Here is a 22,751-nt window from a genome sequence, read left to right as displayed (position 1 = left end):
CAAAGGCTGGCGAAGGAGGAAGAAACGCGGGAGGCGCGCTCTGCGCAGGCGCTCCGCGTCCCGCCTCCCTGGCGTCGGCTCGCGGGCGGCTGGCGCGGGCCCTCCCACTCTCACCCGCGCCGCCTGAAGGCTCCCGCCCTCGCTTCACCCCGACGCCCGGCGTGCGCGTCCTCCCGCTGGCCTGCAGGCCCGGGGCCTCAGCCTGCTTCCCAGCCGCTGCTCCTCGCAGCCCCGGCTCGCGTTCACGCTGTCGCCCGGGCCGGCGCGGCCGCGGGCAACCGCTCCCCCTCCCACACCCACCCCGCCCCCTCCCCGCCTTTTCCGCCCTTCCGTCCCCCTCCCTCGGCCCGTCGCCGCCGCCGCTGCTCCAGATGAGGTGATGGCAACGGCCAACTTCGGCAAAATCCAGATCGGGATTTACGTGGAGATCAAGCGGAGCGATGGTGAGCCGCGCCGCCGCCCCTGCCGGCTGGGCCCCGCATCGGGTGTGCATGGAGGGGAGGCGGGCGCCGGCCGCCTCATTGACTGCTCCGCCGGGCTGTGGGGGCGGAAAGGCGGCGGCCGCGGCGCTTTTGTGTGTGGCGTGTGTGCGAGTGAGGCCGGCGTGGGGTCTGCCTGGCGCCGCTGCAGTGCCGCAGGCGGGGAGGACCCTGCGGGGCTGGGCCGGGGGGAGGCCGGCGGGGAGGGCCCTGGTGGCGCAGGCATCGTCTCGGGGGGCTTCGGGCGGCGCGGGGGAGGGCCCGGGCCGGCGGCCTCTCGCTCCTCCCGTGGTCTCCATCCTCCCGGGAGCGGGGGCGGCGGACTGGGTTCGGGTGACCCAGCCTCGTGTTTCACCCTGGCCTTTTCATCTTCCGGCCTCATCTTTGAGGCAGTGGGGGCGGGGAGAGCATGGAGACCCGTGATTTCAGTATTTAGAGAACCGACTGCTGGTCAGAGACCGAGGTGGGGAGAATAGGCCAGCCCGTGGGCTAAAACTGCTGTCTTGTCGTCAGGCTGCTTGGGCTTCCGTTTCTTCAGCATGCCTCTTTCTTTATTACTACTCCCTTAGAGGGATGCGGAGTGTCCTGCTCAGCCATCAATAAGGGTCGGGGGAGCAGTGGGAAGAGGTCCTCCGTGAGCCTCTCAAAGGTGATGAGCCCGAAAGGGAAGGAGAGGGGATGAGCCCAGTCACGGCGGGCTCCGCTGGGGGGAGGGGACCGGAAGTCGGTATTTTTCACACTCTCCGGACAGGTAACAGAGAAAAACTCTACGGTGAGGCAAAGACACATGCTTAATTTGGGGAAATAAAAAAAAAAAAAGCCTTAGGCTTATGTTTCTTTCTATAGGTTCTTTTTGGGGAAAATACTGTTTATGGCAGTGTTTTGGGGTGCGGAGTGAGACGCCAGCCAGGCTTGGAAATAATTCATATCGTGAAAGAGAAAGTGCATGAAGGGAGATTAGTGAAATTTTCTTTAAATCGGAATATTGAAAGAACTAGGGGTGTGTAATATATGGAGGTGTGCAGTGTTTTTGACTCCATCTTCCTCATATACTTACCTTTTATTCATGGCTTAGTTGTTATCCTATAACCTAGTTAGTAGTAACTCGCTATCACATCCACACCCTCTTGGTTTCTAACAACTGTGACTAAGTTATATGAAGCTAGTTTCACATTCGTATGATCTGTATGGTGTGTTGGAAGACCCTGTATAGCTAGTGATTTTTTTCCTATAATACATTTGAGATCAGCTGTGTTAACTGGAAGCATCATTATCCTATATGTGAATAGACAAGTTATACCACTTAGAGCTTTAGAAGTCACCCATAACACTAGTGGGAAAGAGGTGTCTCCTTTACTTGGGTTGGGGTTTCTTTATATGTTCTCTTTTATATATATAGTTACATATTTTTGTATTACTCTCCTTAAACAGTGCTGTTAATGTCATTTCTCTTACATGAACTCAGGTTCACTGTGTATGAGCAAAAATAGGATTTGCATATTATTTTAAATTTTGGTGTGCAATAAAATGTAAGTTCTTCACATTCTAAGCCTTTAAGTATGATTTTAGGTGTTACTGTAAAATCTATTGGATAGAAAACAGTATCATATGACATTTGTAAGGTTTATGTATTTATATTTTTTCTGGACTAACATCTTTTTTTTTTTTAACACGTATTGGACTTGAAACAATTTTGGTTCTTTTAGGGTTCTAAGATAGAGGCTTTTAATTCTTTTTCAGTTTTCACCTTCTGCCTGTATCAGAAACCCAGACGTGTGTGAGTATGGTGTTCTCACATAAGTGCTGGTAACCTAAAATCACATTGCAAAGCAGTTTGCCCATGAGAAATAATGGAAATTGTTACAAAGTGTAATATTCTAACCTATAGTCTTATACATATTTATATGCCCCAGATGCATAATGGAGTTGGTAGAAGGTAAAAAAAATAACTTGCAAAGAGAGTGACCATTTACATGTCTGGTGGTGTTTCACAGTAGAAATTGGTGTCTGGGAGACTCCCCTCAAGCTTTCCCTTTTTCACTTTAAAGAAGCTGTTTTGTTTCCCCCCACTTCTATAGCAGAGCTGAATTGGATAGAACACTAGTGGTTCTTGTAACAAAAATAAACTTTGTAGTTGGATGAGTGAGCACTAATGTAATGCCTGAGACACTGGAAATCACCATGAGTGGAGAAGGGCTGCTCCAGACACCTCTTAACTGGTGACTTGATGTTCTGCATGCTTGCTAATGGTGATCCTTGTCCTTGTTTCAGAGCATGCTTCTCCTATCAGTGATACTCATATATTAATAAAATGTATTCCAAGGGCAAACAGTAAACTAAAATAGATTTATTATCTTTCAAGATCCTGCTCAAAACTATTTCTAGAAAGTCTTCACTGATTACTAAAATCATATGGCCAGTCAGCCTCTGAATTCCTAAGTCATTCTGTATCACTCATTAGACAGCGTATTTCCCTAAGTATTAATATTTGGACATCTTTCTCTTAGTATTGTATTTTCAAACCACAATGGAGAAGGGGTGGTATGGAGAATGCCATTTAGGGATGACAGGATACCCATACCTTCTATCCAGAGTCAGGATGTTAACTGGGTTAAAATAAAATAATTCCCTGAATTCATCTATCTGTCTTCCCACGTGCTTGGCAGAGTTCCTTGCATAGTTTTTTGAGTGAATCATTCATTATTGGATTTTTGTTTTTTAAACTTTAATTAACAAGTCAGATGAAATCTTACCTGAAAGTGAAAGCCTTCCATCTATGCTCATCCTGTGTTGCCACCTCTCTGGTCTGGCCCCTGACCCCACATACAGGCCTCTTAGTTCAAGATTCCCAGAGTTGACTGAAATTGAGTGATATGCCAAGGCTAATCTGACGTTTCTGGTTTTTTAAGGTTAGAAGTGACAGAGGTTAAGATTGGACTCCTGAGGTGGTTCCCAGCCACAGGGCATAACCTGGTATGAAATTAGACTGGTTTCTGGAAATGGATGCTCATGCATAATTTCTTGCATATGTTTTCCTGTTACTTTCTGATTAAATTCCTTTTCAAAATCCAGTTACTCTAAAAACTACAACCATACAATTTTGCAGCCAGATAGTCTTTATTGGGAAATTTTAAAACTGTAAAGACATTTCTTACATGTTCTGCAGTAATCATGACTACCCTTTGGGGGCTAGAGGAAGGATGAGAAATGTTTTGAATATTTGGAAGCTGCAACTATAATGGGATTCTTCTTTGAGGTGTCTTAGTTACAGTATTGATATAGGTGATCTGAAGGGAATCATAGACTGTTTCAACCAGAAAGATCCTTGGAGTTAATCTAGTTCTCATTTTTGTTAATGTGGAAACCACGTCCCAAGTCACTATCAGTGACTTGTCTAGATTTGAATAGCTTGTTAGTGGCAACCAGGAACCTGTCTTGCACTGTGAGAACTCTGACAGCAAAGGGAGAATTTTGTTACTTAGGAACCATATACATACAGCTATCTACAGCCTAGTCAAGATACAGGAAATTATTTTACACTTGTGGGAAAGCCACCAGGGAGCAGTGTTAGAGCCCAGTTGGAATGATCAGGTAAACAGTGATACAGTATAGTTACTAAAGGTCACAAAACCTGAAACTGGGGGAGGAAAACACTTCTGTTTCTTAATTAAACATTTGTGAAAAGAGTGCTTTAATTAAACATCTAAAATCCAGAGGAAATTGAAGATTTCAAAGGACATGGAAGGAATCTTGGGGTTTAGGACAGGCAACCTTTAGGAAAGATTTTAAATGGCCCGATTCTTTCTTTACTTTGCCACATGTATTCTGCTAGTTCATCTTTACATGTCATCATATTAGGCTTTTGAAGAACAGATTAAGTGAATCTAGGTAATAAAAATGAACCACATAGCAATATAGTTGTTCTTTAGTACAGTTAGTTGTGTGACTGATTGTAGAGTGGGTGAAATGGGGGAATTTGTGAATTAATATGGCAACTAGCATGATAATGGTTCTTTATATGTTAGGCTTTCATAGTTTTCCAAACAGGTTATTTAATTGTGTCCTTAGAAGAAACCCTATGAAGTAATAAAACTAGGGTAAGAAGGTGGGAGATCTCATTTTACAGGTGAAGAATCTGAGGTTGGATTATTTGCCAAGATTACATTGTTAATAAGGCCTACAGCCTGGGCTAAAGCCTAAGTCTTTCACTTCTAGCTCTCTAAGTTGTGGCAGATGTTTGCTGGTTGATGGTATGAAGTTGTATACCTTGATTTTTTTTTTTTTAGATATAAAACCCCCTGTAGTAAAATTCTTTTCTACTGCCACCAAAAAAGCCCAGAAAACCTGCAATTGGTAACAGTACTTAAATTTTCCAAATTGGTGAGATCAAATTGAAGTCCAACGTTTTATTAAGTATGTAAGGATTGAAACTGAGCAAACTAAGGCTTTAATGCCCTTTTCTGTAGTCAGTCATTTTTTGCTTCCAGAATGACCTCAGAAAGCCAGGAAACTATTTTCGTTGCCCTGTCACTTGATTCTTTTGACAAAAATTTCAGAGCTCTAGGGAAAGACTGTGTGTTAACTTGTTTTATGTGTCATAATTTTAAAAAATATAGAGAAAATTGCAAAGAGCCAGTTTAGCCTGTGTCTGATCGAATAGGGAATTCAGGAAGCATGAGTGTTGAAAATCCAAAACAGGATTCCTTGGGAGATCATCTGGATCTATTCTTTATAGTCACAGGTATACTTGTCATTAATATTACATTAATCTTTTGCAAAGCTTAATTTTTTTATTCAGTTGCCCACTTTGCTTGTAACACTTCTGGCCTATAACCTGAAATAATCTTTTAGAGTGTTTTTTTTTTTTGAGGTCATAGTTCTGAATTTAGGATTAGATGTAATTTTTAAGCCTTGGGTAAACTAATTTTCATCCTCTGGTCCAGTTGTGGAGCAACTATTGGTTACCTTTCCATCACACACCAGCTCTTTTAATTAAAGTAATAATAATAATGGTATTGTAATGCCTAAGTAAAAATAGACGTTGGAACTCACCATATTAAACATTTAGTGCTTGATTACACAGTGGGTATGGTGCCATGTACTTAGTATAGAGAGCTAAATAAATTCAAGTTTATGGTTTTTGGGATTTGTCTGGTGAAAACTTATATAAAATCAATGGAGTTATTTTATTGTTGGTTAATCTTAAATTTAAGTTAACTTTTTGTACTAACTCCCTAGAGTAATATGAGGTGAGGAGTGTCCTTTTTTAAAAGTTGTGCTTCTAAATCTAGTCATTGCCTAGGGCTTTCTCACTTTTGGTACTACTAATTTTTCTCACTGCCCACTACAGTGAGGCTTTCAGTTCAAACTGAATAGATGTGAAGATGTTTTGATATATAGACTTTAAATGATTATATCACAGAATAATGTGATCTCATATTTTTTGGTTTTCTTATTGCAGATTTAACTAAATATTAAATACATTTTTACTAACAGCGTATTATATGTCAGGCATTCTGATAGGTGTTGGAGATAAAAAAAAAAGAATAATAAGGCACACACAGAAAAGAAAAGGTAACAGTTCCTGCCCTCAAAAGTAAAAAACAAAATAATCTATATATATGGTGATTAGTACTGGTAGAAGTATGCCAGTCTGTGTACATCGTTAGCACTTCCCTTTCTTGGCTTCAGTTCTTTAGTTAAACTCTTGAAGTTGAGTTTTCTAGGTGGAAAATACATGTCCTATGTACTGTCCCTTTAACCTCTGCCCATGACCAATGTCATTATTCTTCATGGCAGGCTTTCCTGATGAACTCATATTCAGCCTCAGAATTCTTAATACAGCCCCATTAGTCCTGGTAGCCCCTATCAGTCAATTTAAATTTACTGACTTGTCATTATTGGTCTATTTTCTATTCTCTAATACCCATTTAAGTTTTAACTTTATACCTTTTAACCTTTGTTTTGGTATCTAAAGGAATAAAGCTTATTCAATTTCAAGTTTCTGGCAGGCCAGCCTCGGCAGCAGGTTTCTCTCTGGGTATCCTGGGTTAGGGTGCTCAAACACAGGGACCAAACCAAGGAAGCAGAGTGTGAAAACAGATCCAGCCAAGGGACCAAACCAAGGAAGCAGAGTGTGAAAACAGGTCCTTCTGTGTAATTTGGGAACAGCCTCCCAACCATGGCCAAGGGTCTGTTAAGAATCAGACACCCCCCTGAGCTATATTTTACTTACTTTCAAGAACTCTTTCTCCAGGTTTTTACTGGTCTTAGCATTAATTTTAACCAGATTTCACCTGTATACAATCTTTTAAAGAAAAGACAGCATCAGGATGGGACATACCTAAGGTAAATTTGGCAGTCTGTACTGCAAAAATGACTCCTTTGATTATGACTCTTGGTTAGCAGCTTTATACTCAGCTTCATCCAGATAGCTTGTATCTTCCATACTGCCACTTGAGTTCTGTTTCTTTCTTAAGAAGTGAATCCAGGTGTTAACTTCTGATATCTGAAAGGATTTAACATGTGTGCCCTTTTAGTTGCTTTGCTAAATGTATAATATCCAGTATCTTGGGTGTTTTCATGATAATCCCATAAGGTAGACAGACAACATCTTCCCCATTTTACAGAAGAGGAACCCTATGCTCAAACTACATTAACTATGGTAAAGTATGTAAGTCATATAAAGGGCCATTTCTGATACTTTTTATATGCATTGGTCAAGGCTGTGTGGTAAGTATATTTTAGGGATGTGGGATGTGGATATATCTTGAGAACATATCGGGTAAATGTATTTGTGGGGGTTCTGTTTCTAGAGTGGGCAAGGTTAGAATAGTGGTTCACAACACTGTCATCTCATTAGAATCACCTTTGGGGCTTTGAAAAAACCCAACGAAATGTAAACAACCTCCCCCCCATCAAACCCCAGACGTGTGTCCACCAATGTCTGCATCCTTTACGTAGAAGTTTTGTTTTAATTGGTCTGATATGGAGCCCAAGTATCAGTATTTTATTTTAAAACACCTCAGTCACTGGTGAAACTTAATTTCACACTTGCTCATGATTCCAGTGTGTATGCAGGATTGTGATCCATTATTTTAGAAAAGTATTCTCTCCTAACAGTGATCTGACAAGATTTAATGGAGAGTGAAGTTTACATGGTGGGAGGAAGATAACCAGTAGATTGCTTGGAGGAAAAGAGGCATTCCAGGCATGTGGTACAACATGCGAGAGGTCCCAGAGCTGGCAGTGGAGAGCTGGCAGGCAAAAAGGGCTTTTAAAACAGACAGGTGGGAGAGTGATGGATGAGGAAAAGAAGGAAGGAGGTGTAATCTCGGACACCTTATTAAAGACTTGGAAACAAAGGTAAGGTAAGGCATCTAGGAATTAATTTCTAGGACACTTGGAAACTACTGTAGGACTTAATATCCTAAAAGCAGTAATAGGAGTTAGCTAGTGATTAGTGTTAGATTAGAGGGAGAGTAGTACTGAAAATGAGAGCTAGCAAGGATAAGATTGCATCAGTCTAGAAAGGTGAGCAATAATTAAGGAACAGATGAGATACAGAACACTAAAAATAATTGAAGTTATATATATAGCAGTATGTCACTTGTGCTGAATAAAGGACAGATGTGTTGAAAGGAATGGACTTAACATTTAGAAAGGCTGAGTGTCGGTTATAACATCTCTTCAGTTCTGTTTGATCAAGCTAATCCTTCATGAATACAGTATGAGGACTGTAGAGCCTGTGTACAATGAAGTATCAAAGAGCATTCAACTCAGGCTGTTTATAATTTTTTGCCAGTATCTTAAAAGTAAGTGAGTTTAAGGTATGAGTCACTAATATTTATATGTAGATCAGGAATTTACTTAAGGTGTAAAAACAAACTGCTTTGCCTACTTAAGACTCAGTATGGTGTATTAGGCAAAACCCTCAGAATTCCTGGAAGGGAATGGGAAGGAGAAACAGTACTTAAGAATCTGTCTTAGCGCTTTAAGGGATGAAATATTTGATTCTTGAAATGTAGCTGCTGTCCTTTTTCATGGCTCTTATTTTTGGCCTATTTTTTCTACCCTGGCTTTTGCCTTCTTTTTTCATCCTCAAGATTCTGAATGTTATTTCAGCATTGAGAATTTCTTAACTGATCTTTGCACTTTAGGACTTTAAAAGGAATGAGGGATGGACGACCAGACAAAGCACAGTAGATTTTTAGAACAGTGAAAATTTTCTATATGGTGAATACATGCTACATTTTTGTCAAAACCCGTAGAAGATAGAAGAGTGACTCCTAATGTAAACTATGGCCTTTGGGTGTTAATGATGTCTCATTGTAGGGTTGTTGATTGTGACAAGTGTACCCAGTGTGGACTCTTGATATTATGGAAGGCTCTGGGTACTGTAGGAGCATGGGAAGATAGGGGAAATCTTTTTACCATCAGTTTTGCTGTAAACCTAGAATGGCTCTAAAAAATAAATGTGTTTTAAAAGGGAGGTATGAAAACTTAAGGTGTTAAAAGTCAAAGCTACTCTCAAGTTAATGGACTAATTAATAAGATTTATAATATCTTAAAATAAGATTTTGTAAGATTTGTAATGTTTTTAAACATGAGGATTAACTATATATGGTTGCAGTTAAGGTCAATTTTCTTCATTTTTGTTATTTTCGCCTTTATGAGAGATTTAGGGTTTGCTGACATTTATAAAATAAGCTGTAGTGCAGTGAAAGGATTCAGACACGCTTTGCAACTTTAGCCCCATTTCTTCACTTTGGCCCATACACATTTTGAGTTTCATAGTTCAAATGCCATGACACTATCCAAACAATGTGTCTAGAAACTACATCCTTCAGATCAGACTAGCAGAGAATTTAAATAACAGTTTACCTGTTGTAGTTAAACTATAGGAAATACCTGCTGTATCTCATGAAAAGTGAGTTGGAGATGTAAACAGTATTAAAATTATTTTTTTTGGTAGTATTTTTTTTTTCTTTAGATATTTATTTTTTATTGAAGAGTAGTTGACACACAGTATTACATTACATTAGTTTCAGGTGTACAACACAGTGATTCAACATTTATATACATGATAATTCTAGGTACAAGCTATCACCATACCAAGTTGTTATAATATTTTGACTATATTCCTTATGCTATACATTACATCCCGGTTACTTATTTATTTTACAATTGGAAGTGTGTACTTTTTTTGTTGTTGTTGTTGTGAGGGCATCTCTCATATTTATTGATCAAATGGTTCTTAACAACAATAAAATTCTGTATAGGGGAGTCAATGCTCAATGCACAATCATTAATCCACCCCAAGCCTAATTTTCGTCAGTCTCCAATCTTCTGAAGCATAACGAACAAGTTCTTACATGGAGAACAAATTCTTACATAGTGAATAAGTTACACGGTGAACAGTACAAGGGCAGTCAGTCATCACAGAAACTTTTGGTTTTGCTCATGCATTATGAACTATAAAGAGTTCAAATATGAATACTCATTTGATTTTTATACTTGATTTATATGTGGATACCACATTTCTCTCTTTATTATTATTATTTTTAATAAAATGCTGAAGTGGTAGGTAGATACAAGATAAAGGTAGAAAACATAGTTTAGTGTTGTAAGAGAGCAAATGTAGATGATCAGGTGTGTGCCTGTAGACTATGTGTTAATCCAAGCTAGACACGGGCAATAAAACATCCACGGATGCAGAAGATTTCTCTCAAAACAGGGGTGGTGAGGTTCTAAGCCTCACCTCTGTTGATCCCCAATTTCTCACCTGATGGCCCCCGTGCGATTGTGCCTGTCTTAGGTTGTTCCTCACTTGAGGAATCTTACCCGTCTCTGGCTAACCAGTCATCTTCCAGGGCCATACAGGGAAATTAAAGTTGGTAAGTGAGAGAGAAGCTTTATTGTTTGAAAAGGTTAGCTTTTTACTTCTTTGCATATTTATGCCCTGTGGCTTCTATGCCCAGCATTTGTCTTGAGGTATCTTTACCACTTGGAAGAATTATGATACTCAGTAAATTTGATATGAGGCACGAATTCTATTTAAGGGTTGTAGTTAGGAAGGAAGAAGAAAAGCTATAGAAGTAGCAGACGGAAGAAAACATGGGAAGATTGATTATTTCTTCGACATATCTTCTTGTAGAGTAACTTCAGCATGTATAGGTTTTAAACTACTAATTAAATTGCGCACACACATTAACATCATAGAAGTATAGTTACGTAACCTAAGCATACCTGTAATTACCAGCCATCTCCAGTGAAACCAAGAAAACCAGTTAGGCACCTTAGGCATTTGTGAAAACTTATCTATGATATGGTGGATATTGTCCAACTGAACTTGAACAGTCTGAGAGAAATCAGACAAACTAAAACAACCCATTCCTGGGGACTGTTCACATCCCATATGTTCTTTTAACAGTAAATAGTCTGTAGTTGTAAGATTTTGGAGTGCTACAATTTGCACTTCTCCTAATTCTTGATTGAGTTCCAACAATATAGATCCAGTCAAATTTGTTGTTTTACTGTATGCACAGGCCAGCTTAGATACCCCCTTCTTCATTCCCATGGCAAGTCCAGGAACTGGTTGGATGAGTGCATCTACAGCTGTAGCAGTGCATGGATCTTTGTTGGGGTTTTTTCCTGATCATCTTCTGGCATGAGTCTTCCCGAGAGTGCTGATGTTGGAAGTTCTTTTTCATATCGTATCTTAGTTCATTTTCGGGGTAGCCAAATTAGGCTTTGATCCTCTGTATAAACACAAACAGAACCTTTGCCTACACTTTTATATGTCTTTTATACCCTTGTGTAGGACTCATTGGAGGTCTCCACAATGGAACTGCCTTTTTTTTTTTTTCCTTTGGTATCATTAGTCTACACTTACATGACGAATATTATGTTTACTAGGCTCTCCCCTATACCGGGTCCCCCCTATAAACCCCTTTATAGTCACTGTCCATCAGCATAGCAAATGTTGTAGAATCACTACTTGCCTTCTCTGTGTTGTACAGCCCTCCCCTTTCTCCCACCCCCCCATGCATGCTAATCTTAATACCCTCCTTCTCCCCCCCCCTTATCCCTCCCTACCCACCCATCCTCCCCAGTCCCTTTCCCTTTGGTACCTGTTAGTCCATTCTTGAGTTCTGTGATTCTGCTGCTGTTTTGTTCCTTCAGTTCTTCCTTTGTTCTTATATTCCACAGATGAGTGAAATCATTTGGTTTTTCTCTTTCTCCGCTTGGCTTGTTTCACTGAGTATAATACCCTCCAGCTCCATCCATGTTGCTGCAAATGGTAGGATTTGCCTTTTTCTTATGGCTGAGTAGTATTCCATTGTGTATATGTACCACTTCTTCTTTATCCATTCATCTATCCATGGACATTTAGGTTGCTTCCAATTCTTGACTGTTGTAAATACTGCTGCGATAAACATAGGGGTGCACTGGTCTTTCTCATACTTGATTGCTGCATTCTTAGGGTAAATTCCTAGGAGTGCAATTCCTGGGTCAAATGGTAAGTCTGTTTTGAGCATTTTGATGTACCTCCATACTGCTTTCCACAATGGTTGAACTAACTTACATTCCCACCAGCCGTGTAGGAGGGTTCCCCTTTCTCCACAGCCTCGCCAGCATTTGTTGTTGTTTGTCTTTTGGATGGCAGCCATCCTTACTGGTGTGAGGTGATACCTCATTGTAGTTTTAATTTGCATTTCTCTGATAATGAGCGATGTGGAGCATCTTTTCATGTGTCTGTTGGCCATCTGTATTTCTGTTTTGGAGAACTGTCTGTTAAGTTCCTCTGCCCATTTTTTAATGGGTTATTTGTTTTTTGTTTGTTGAGGCGTGTGAGCTCTTTATATATTCTGGACGTCAAGCCTTTATCGGATGTGTCATTTTCAAATATATTCTCCCATAGTGTAGGGTTCCTTTTTGTTCTATTGATGGTGTCTTTTGCTGTACAGAAGCTTTTCAGCTTAATATAGTCCCACTTGTTCATTTTTGCTGTTGTTTTCCTTGCCCGGGGAGATATGTTCAAGAAGAGGTCACTCATGTTTATGTCTCAGAGGTTTTTGCCTATGTTTTCTTCCAAGATTTTAATGGTTTCATGACTTACATTCAGGTCTTTGATCCATTTTGAGTTTACTTTTGTATATGGGGTTAGACAATGGTCCAGTTTCATTCTCCTACATGTAGCTGTCCAGTTTTGCCAGCACCATCTGTGGAAGAGACTGTCATTTCCCCATTGTATGTCCATGGCTCCTTTATCAAATATTAATTGACCATATATGTTTGGGTTAATGTCTGGATTCTCTAGTCTGTTCCATTGGTCTGTGGCTCTGTTCTTGTGCCAGTACCAAATTGTTTTGATTACTATGGCTTTATAGTAGAGCTTGAAGTTGGGGAGTGAGATTCCCCCCACTTTATTCTTCTTTCTCAGGATTGCTTTGGCTATTCGGGGTTTTTGGTGTTTCCATATGAATTTTTGAATTATTTGTTCCAGTTCATTGAAGAATGTTGCTGGTAGTTTCATAGGGATTGCATCAAATCTTTATATTGCTTTGGGCAGGATGGCCATTTTGATGATATTAATTCTTCCTAGCCACGAGCGTGGGATGAGTTTCCATCTGTTAGTGTCCCCTTTAATTTCTCTTAAGAGTGACTTGTAGTTTTCAGAGTATAAGTCTTTCACTTCTTTGGTTAGGTTTATTCCTAGGTATTTTTTTTTTTTTGATGCAATTGTGAATGGAGTTGTTTTCCTGATTTTTCTTTCTGTTGGTTCATTGTTAGTGTATAGAAAAGCCACAGATTTCTGTGTTGATTTTGTATCCTGCAACTTTGCTGTATTCCGATATCAGTTCTAGTAGTTTTGGGGTGGAGTCTTTAGGGTTTTTTATGTACAGTGTCATGTCATCTGCAAATAGTGACAATTTAACTTCTTCTTTACCAATCTGGATTCCTTGTATGTTTTTGTTTTGTCTGATTGCCGTGGCTAGGACCTCCAGTACTATGTTAAATAACAGTGGGGATAGTGGGCATCCCTGTCTAGTTCCCGATCTCAGAGGAAATGCTTTCAGCTTCTCGCTGTTCAATATAATGTTGGCTGTGGGTTTATCATAGATGGCCTTTATTATGTTGAGGTACTTGCCCTCTATTCCCATTTTGCTGAGAGTTTTTATCATGAATGAATGTTGAACTTTGTCAAATGCTTTTTCAGCATCTATGGAGATGATCATGTGGTTTTTGTCTTTCTTTTTGTTGATGTGGTGGATGATGTGGATGGACTTTTGAATGTTGCACCATCCTTGCATCCCTGGGATGAATCCCACTTGGTCATGGTGTATGATCCTTTTGATGTATTTTTGAATTCGGTGTGCTAATATTTTGTTGAGTATTGTTGCATCTACGTTCATCAGGGATATTGGTCTGTAGTTTTCTTTTTTGGTGGGGTCTTTGCCTGGTTTTGGTATTAGGGTGATGTTAGCTTCATAGAATGAGTTTGGGAGTATCCCCTCCTCCTCTATTTTTTGGAAAACTTTAAGGAGAATGGGTTTTATGTCTTCCCTGTATGTCTGATAAAATTCTGAGGTAAATCCATCTGGCCCGGGGGTTTTGTTCTTTGGTAGTTTTTTGATTACCGCTTCAATTTCCTTGCTGGTAATTGGTCTGTTTAGATTTTCTGTTTCTTTTTGGGTCAGTCTTGGAAGGTTGTATTTTTCTAGGAAGTTGTCCATTTCTCCTAGGTTTCCCAGCTTGTTAGCATATAGGTTTTCATAGTATTCTCTAATAATTCTTTGTATTTCTGTGGGGTCCGTCATGATATTTCCTTTCTCGTTTCTGATACTGTTGATTTGTGTTGACTCTCTTTTCCTTTTAATAAGTCTGGCTAGAGGCTTATCGATTTTGTTTATTTTCTCCAAGAACCAGCTCTTGGTTTCATTGATTTTTGCTATTGTTTTATTCTTCTCAATTTTATTTATTTCTTCTCTGATCTTTATTATGTCCCTCCTTCTGCTGACCTTAGCCCTCATTTGTTCTTCTTTTTCCAATTTCGATAATTGTGACATTAGACCATTCATTTGGGATTGTTCTTCCTTTTTTAAATATGCTTGGATTGCTGTATACTTTCCTCTTAAGACTGCTTTTGCTGTGTCCCACAGAAGTTGGGGCTTAGTGTTGTTGTTGTCATTTGTTTCCATGTATTGCTGGATCTCCATTTTGATTTGGTCATTGGTCCATTGATTATTTAGGAGCATGTTGTTAAGCCTCCATGTGTTTGTGAGCCTTTTTGCTTTCTTTGTACAGTTTATTTCTAGTTTTATGCCTTTGTGGTCTGAAAAGTTGGTTGATAGGATTTCAATCTTTTGGAATTTACTGAGGCTCTTTTTGTGGCCTAGTATGTGGTCTATTTTGGAGAATGTTCCATGTGTACTTGAGAAGAATGTATATTCTGTTGCTTTTGGATGTAGAGTTCTATAGATGTCTATTAGGTCCATCTGCTCTACTGTGTTGTTCAGTGCTTCCATGTCCTTACTTATTTTCTGCCCGGTGTATCTATTCTTTGGGATGAGTGGTGTGTTGAAGTCTCCTAAAATGAATGCATTGAAGTCTATTTCCCCCTTTAGTTCTGTTAGTATTTGTTTCACATATGCTGGTGCTCCTGTGTTGGGTGCATATATATTTAGAATGGTTATATCCTCATTTTGTACTGAGCCCTTTATCATTATGTAGTGTCCTTCTTTATCTCCTGTTACTTCCTTTGTTTTGAAGTCTATTTTGTCTGATATTAGTGCTGCAACCCCTGCTTTCTTCTCGCTGTTGTTTGCCTGAAATATGTTTTTCCATCCCTTGACTTTTAGTCTGTACATGTCTTTGGGTTTGAGGTGAGTTTCTTGTAAGCAGCGTATAGATGGGTCTTGCTTTTTTATCCATTCTATTACTCTGTGTCTTTTGATTGGTGCATTCAGTCCATTAACATTTAGGGTGACTATTGAAAGATATGTACTTATTGCCATTGCAGGCTTTAAATTCGTGGTTACCAAAGGTTCAAGGTTAGCCTCTTTAGTATCTTACTGCCTAACTTAGCTCGCTTATTGAGCTGTTATATACACTGTCTGGAGATTCTTTTCTTCTCACCCTTCTTATTCCTCCTCCTCGATTCTTCATCTGTTGGGTGTTGTGTGCTTTGCTCTTTCTAGGAGTGCTCCCATCTAGAGCAGTCCCTGTAGGATGTCCTGTAGAGGTGGTTTGTGGGAAGCAAATTCCCTCAGCTTTTGTTTGTCTGGGAATTGTTTAATCCCACCATCATATTTGAATGACAGTCGTGCTAGATACAGTATCCTTGGTTCAAGACCCTTCTGTTTCATTGTATTTAATATATCATGCCTTTCTCTTCTGGCCTGTAGGGTTTGTGTCGAGAAGTCTGATGTTAGCCTGATGGGTTTTCCTTTATAGGTGACCTTTTTCTCTCTAGCTGCCTTTAAAACTCTTTCCTTGTCCTTGATCTTTACCATTTTAATTATTATGTGTCTTGGTGTTGTCCTTCTTGGATCCTTTCTGTTGGGGGTTCTGTGTATTTCTGTGGTCTGTTTGATTATTTCCTCCCCCAGTTTGTTGAAGTTCTCAGCAATTATTTCTTCCAAGATACTTTCCATCCCTTTTCCTCTCTCTTCTTCATCTGGTACCCCTATAATACGGATATTGTTCCTTTTGGATTGGTCACACAGTTCTCTTAACATTGTTTCATTCCTGTAGATCCTTTTCTCTCTCTCTATGTCAGCTTCTATGCGTTCCTGTTCTCTGGTTTCAGTTCCATCAACGGCCTCTTGCATCCTATCCATTCTGCTTATAAACCCTTCCAGAGTTTGTTTCATTTCTGTAATGTCCTTTCTGGCATCTGTGGTCTCCCTCCGGACTTCATCCCATATCCATTGCGTATTTCTCTGCATCTCTGTCAGCATGTTTATGATTCTTATTTTGAATTCTTTGTCAGGAAGACTGGTTAGGTCTGTCTCCTTCTCTGGTGTTGTCTCTGTGATCTTTGTCTGCCTGTAGTTTTGCCTTTTCATGGTATTAGGAATAGTTTGCAGAGCTGGGACAAGTGACGGCTGGAAGAACTTCCCTTCTTGTTGGTTTGTGGCCCTCCTCTCCTGGGAGAACAGCGACCTCTAGTGGCTTGTGCTGGGTGGCTGCACGCAGACAGGGTTTCTGCTTCCTGCCCGGCTGCTATGGAGTTTATCTCTGCTGTTGCTGTGGGCGTGGCCTGGCTGGGGCTGCACCTCCAAAATGGTGGAGTCGCGTTGGAGGGAGAGCTGCCTGGAGGTTATTTATCTCCGTGAGGGGCCTCCGAGCTCCCTGCAGCCCAGGGGATTAGGGTGCCCAGAGATCCCCGGATTCTCTACCTCTGGATTAAGTGTCCCGCCCTGCCCCTTTAAGACTTCCAAAAAGCACCCGCTAAAACAAAACGACCACAAAAAAAAAAATTTTTTTAATTAAAAAAATAAAAAAATAAAATTAAAAATAAAAAATGGCCGATTGTTTTTCTTTATTCTCCGGTGCCAGCCTCAGGCATCTGCTCACCGGTCTTGCTGCCCTGTTTCCCTAGTATTGGGGTCCCTATCCCTTTAAGACTTCCAATAAGCGCTCGCCAAAACAAAACAGAAAAAAAAAAAATGGCCGCTTGCTTTTCTTATGTCCTCCGGCGCCAGGCCTCCGGTACCCGCTCACTGTTCTTGCTGCCCCGTTTCCCTAGTATCCAGGGCCTCCCGCACATGCACCGTGTCTGCGCTCTGGCCCGGATGGCTGGGGCTGGGTGTTCATCAGTCCTGGGCTCCTTCTCCCTCCTGCTCTGCCTACTCTTCTCCCAGCGGGAGCTGGAGGGAGGGGTGCTCGGGTCCCGCGGGGCCGGGGCTTGTATCTTACCCCCTTAGCGAGACACTGGGTTCTCACAGGTGTGGATGTGGTCTGGATATTGTCCTGTGTCCTCTGGGCTCTATTCTAGGACGAGTTGTCTTTGTTATATTTTCATAAATATATGTGGTTTTGGGAGGAGATTTCCGCTGCTCTACTCACGCCGCCATCTTGTCCTGCATTTTTTTGGTAGTATTTTTAAGTGTAAGTTACTGTGGACTGCTAAAGAGAAATGGATATAATGATTATAGTGATTCCCTATACGATTTTTAGGAAATGAGAACAAATTAGAGGCCCTAATTAGTGAAGTAAGTCTTAGAATTTAACCACAGACATCTTTTTTGATGAAATACTGTTTGTTGGTCAAAACTTGCTTACATTTTTACAATGAGGAAATTGACTTGTCCAAGGTTGTACATAAAGTGGCAGATACGAGTTTAGAACATAAGTTGCCTGTCTCTAAAGTCCCCTACACTCTTATTCTTTTAGAGTTCTTTGTGTACAATGGATGTTGCAGGCATTGGAAGTCAGATTATTAAATATGTAATCTTTTCCTTTTTTTTTCTTTGTTACATATTGCCGTCAGGTTTTTTTTAATTAATTAGGCCTAAATTTTTGAAAATCTTGTGAACATGGAGGGCTTAAATCTGTGCAATGGCAGAGACTGGAAAAGACCAGAATTCTTTTTCAAAAGAAATTGTAGAGCCACAGAGTGCTTGCATTGAGTGCAATACCTGTTTAATATTGTATTGTAACTGACATCATTCAGAAAAGTCCTATGCCTAATCCCTCAAAGGCATCAGATGAAGGGACACATAATAGTCATGCAGCAAATGCTAATTGAGTTAATTTTAAAAAACCCTGAACATGTGCTGTCATGTGAAGGAACGCTTCTTATTAGATTAACAGTTAAATTGTCAGGAAAATATAACAGATTATAGCAACTTCCTGGGAAGGGCCTGTATAGTTGCAGTGATCTTTATTTTTGTAAAACGGTTATTTAAAGTTGTTTTGGAATAATACATTTTTACTATTTTCCCCCCAGTTACAGCTGATATTGAGAGTTGACTACATGGCCCTAATATATATTTATGTTCTTTGTATGCTCTTTGAGGTTTCATTAAGAGCTTTTCCTTAACTAAATTGAAAGTAAATAAAACTTCTTGTTGTCCTCTTACCTCTCAGACCTTTCCTTTGTACCTCAAATCTTTGAAGGTGCTGCTTTTTCTCTCTATTCTGTAAAAGTGGTGTTCTTAAGGGGTTTGTTCTAACCATGTAGTTCTTCTCACACATTATTCTCTCTCTGGCTGAACTACATGCTTAGCTGACTGGCTGCAAACATGTACTGTTTGTGTATCTATTTAACAAATTGCTGAGTATCTCCCCTTGGCTGTGTCATAAGTACCTCAAATTCATTGTGTCCAAAAGTGAACCCATTCCCCAAATCTGCTTCTTCAGTAATATCTCATTCACCCTGTTGCCCAAACAGAAAACCTGTAAGTAGTCTTCTTTGAGTTGTTCTCTCTTAACTTCATATGCTATCATGAGGTTCTCTTAATTTAACTGTTCAAGTACCTCTTCAATCCATACACTTTTTCCACATCTCTACTATAACTTTGGTCAGGCCAGCAAATTTGCAACAAATTCCTAAAATCGTTCTCTCTACCTTTGCTGGATTACTTTTTCAGAATAACCTTTCCAACAAATAAATGTGATTCCACAATCACCTCCTTAAAACTTTTTGATCACTTCATCTACCTCTGTTGCCTTTGGATGAAGCCCAGCTTTAACATAGCTTAGTCTAGACCCTGAATAATCTGACCTTCTGCAGTCTCATTTCTTGCAACTTACTTGGGGCACTCCAGAACACTGAACTCTTAGAACATTCCATTTCCACCTAGCCTAGTTGAGTGCTACTCCTCCTTTTTGCCTATGTTAAACATTCCATCCCTCCTAGAGTAGGATGGATCACCTGCTTTATGTTCTCCTAGTTCCCTCTACTTTTTCAAAACATTTATGGGAATGGGTTATCTGTTTAACTGTCTCTAATCAGATTCAAGTTCCACTGTATCCTCAGTGCCTAGCACAGGACCTCTACATGCTTAGTAAATTATGTGTTTGTTGAACCAATGATTAAATGAACTTTTAGTTGTGCTGTTCTTTTCACTACTCTTGTCTGTCTGAAATTAGTGTGAAAATGATTTGTATTCATCCTCTGGGCATCAAGAATATGACAATGAGAAGGTATGTATCATTGCTTTTAATGTACACTTTTAACCCTTTTTAAAAAATATAATTATCTGTTTTCTATAACAGTGTAGTCCGGTTGTTAATAATTAAGTTTCAAGAAGATATATATTAGTCTCTATCTGATCCTTGTCCTCAGCCACCTGGTTCTTCTCCCAAGTGAGATCTGGTATTTCCAGGTTCTTGTGTAATTGTTACAGAAGTATTTATTTTGCATTTTCAAGCAAATGTATGTTGTATATGTGTATCTATATGTAATATATGTGTAAATGTATACATTTTTCCTTTCATATAGTATATATATTGTACACCCTGGTGGTTTTAATTCTATTTTCACTTAATATCTTGGAGAATCTTTAAGTACATAAATTATAGTCCCAGTCTTCCTCATAGCTACATTTTGTTGCTGATTAAATACACCACGATTCAGGTTGTGCCCAATCTACAGCTACTATACAGCCAATACTGTATTGAATAATTTTGAACTTCTGTCATTGTTTACATACATGACAATATGTATGTAAGTTTACATACATGGCTGTGTCTGTATGATAAAAACCTAGAAGTACAATTGCTGCCTCAGAGAATTGTATATTTTTAATTTTGATAGATCCTGCCACTTTGCTTCCCTAAAGAGTATGTGATTCCTTTCTGTAAAAAGTACCAGTTTACTCATACTCTTGTCAACATAGTGCATGACAGATTTTTACAATTTGTTTGGATTATGGAGTTCAGACTGTGCCTGTAGAATGTTTTTTTTTTCCCTGAAATTAAGTGGTTCACAAAACGTAACATGTTTAATTTATTAAGTGTTTATGACCATGACATATAATGAAAAACAAATTAGCTGGTATAGAAAAACAAGATGGCATGCATTATATTTGATAATGGGAAGGAAGTGATTTTTTTTTTAAATTAAGAAACATTTGAAAAACAAACCTACTTTTTAACTTAATAAACTTGAACAGCCTCACCGACTAATAGACTGGGATTTTTCTAACTCTAACAGTTAAATAAATTATGTTAATAAATTACTTCCCTATATTCTATCAGTCTGTAGTTGGTTAACTCCCTTAAATAGGGAGTTAGTTGCCTATTTATTGAGGCCAGAATTGAGGAGCCTAATCTTTTTTTTTATATAGATTTATTTTTTAATATTGTTAATATACAATTACTTAAACAACATGGTTACTAGACTCCCCCTATTATCAAGTCCACCCCACATAACCCATTACAGTCACTGTCCATTAGCATAGTAAGATGCTATAGAATCATTACTTGTCTTCTCTATATATACTGCCTTTCCCATGCTCCCTTCTCTTCCGGTACATTATTTCTGCTAATCGTAATGCCCCTTTTTCCCCCTTATCCCTCCCTTCCCACCCATCCTCCCCAGTCCCTTTCCCTTTGGTAACTGTTGGTCCATTCTTGGGTTCTGTGAGTCTGCCTCTGTTTTGTTCCTTCAGTTTTTTCTTTGTTCTTATACTCCACAGATGAGTGAAATCATTTGATACTTGTCTTTCTCCGCCTGGCTTATTTCACTGAGCATAATACCCTCTAGCTCCATCCATGTTGTTGCAAATGGTAGGATTTGTTTTCTTCTTATGGCTGAAGAATATTCCATTGTGTATAAGTACCACATCTTCTTTATCCATTCATCTAATGATGGACACTTAGGTTGCTTTGCTTCCATTTCTTAACTCTTGTAAATAGTGCTGCGATAAACATAGGGGTGCATATGTCTTTTTGAAACTGATCTCCTGCATTCTTAGGGTAAATTCCTAGGAGTAGAATTCCTGGGTCAAATGGTATGCCTATTTTGAGTTTTTTGAAGAACCTCCATACTGCTTTCCACAATGGTTGAACTAGTTTACATTCCCACCAGCAGTGTAGGAGAGTTCCCCTTTCTCCACATCCTGTCCAACATTTGTTGTTGTTTGTCTTTTGGATGTTGGCCATCCTTACTGGTGTGAGGTGATGTCTCATTGTGGTCTTAATTTGCATTTCTCTGATAATTAGGGATATGGAGCATCTTTTCATATGCCCATAGGTCATCTGAATTTCTTCTTTGGAGAAGTGTCTGTTCAGCTTCTCTGCCCATTTTTTAATTGGTTTATTTGCTTTTTGTTTGTTGAGGTGCATGAGCTCTTTATATAATTTGGATGTCAACCCCTTATCGGATATGTCATTTATGAATATATTCTCCTATACTGTAGGATGTCTTGTTGTTCTACTGATGGTGTCCTTTGCTGTACAGAAGCTTTTTAGTTTGATATAGTCCCACTTGTTCATTTTTGCTTTTGTTTCCCTTGCCCAGGGAGATATGTTCATGAAGAAGTTGCTCATGTTTATTTCCAAGAGATTTTTGCCTATATTTTTTTCTAAAAGTTTTATGGTTTCATGACTTACATTCAGGTCTTTGATCCATTTGGAGTTTACTTTTGTGTATGGGGTTAGATGATAATTCAGTTTCATTCTCTTACATGTAGCTGTCCAGTTTTGCCAACACCAGCTGTTGAAGAGGCTGACATTTCCCCAGTGTATATCCATGACTCCTTTATCATATATTAATTAACCATATATGCTTGGATTTCTATCTGGGCTCTCTGTTCTATTCCACTGGTCTATGGGTCTGTTCTTGTGCCAGTACCAAATTGTCTTGATTACTGTGGCTTTGTAGTAGAGCTGGAAGTCAGGGAGTGTAATTCCCCCTGCTTCATTCTTCCTTCTCAGGATTGCTTTGGCTATTCGGGTTCTTTTGTAGTTCCATGTGAATTTTAGAACTATTTGCTCCAGTTCATTGAAAAATGCTGTAGGTGTTTTGATAGGGATTGCATTGAATCTGTAGATTGCTTTAGGTAGAATGGCCATTTTGACAATATTAATTCTTCCTATCCAAGAACATGGGATGAATTTCCATTTATTAGTGTCCTCTTTAATCTCTCTTTAAGAGTGTCTTTTAGTTTTCAGAGTATAGGTCTTTCACTTCCTTGGTTAGGTTTATTCCTAGGTATTTTATTCTTTTTGATGCAATTGTGAATGGAATTGTTTTCCTGATTTCTCTTTCTGCTAGTTCATCATTAGTATATAGGAATGTAACAGATTTCTGTG

At 39.4% G+C, this 22,751-nt stretch overlaps 1 protein-coding gene across 4 annotated transcripts in view; it reads left to right on the top strand.

Annotated features, from left to right (window-relative positions):
• The first annotated feature begins 308 nt into the window (after positions 1–308).
• The window catches only part of KIF2A (kinesin family member 2A), a 93,391-nt gene continuing 70,948 nt past the window's right edge, over positions 309–22,751 (top strand). For all 4 annotated transcript variants that reach the window (XM_036887713.2, XM_036887710.2, XM_036887712.2 and 1 more), the window contains exon 1: positions 309–443. In XM_036887713.2, coding sequence (XP_036743608.1) covers positions 380–443 — 64 coding nt within the window. In that variant the 5' untranslated portion in view covers positions 309–379. The remainder of the gene's footprint in view (positions 444–22,751) is intronic.

Source organism: Manis pentadactyla, chromosome 2 (genome assembly GCF_030020395.1).
Source record: "Manis pentadactyla isolate mManPen7 chromosome 2, mManPen7.hap1, whole genome shotgun sequence".
In the NCBI taxonomy this organism is placed as follows: Eukaryota; Metazoa; Chordata; class Mammalia; order Pholidota; family Manidae; genus Manis; species Manis pentadactyla.
The sequence above is the reverse complement of the archived record's forward strand: the minus strand, read 5'-3'. Positions and strand labels throughout refer to the sequence as shown.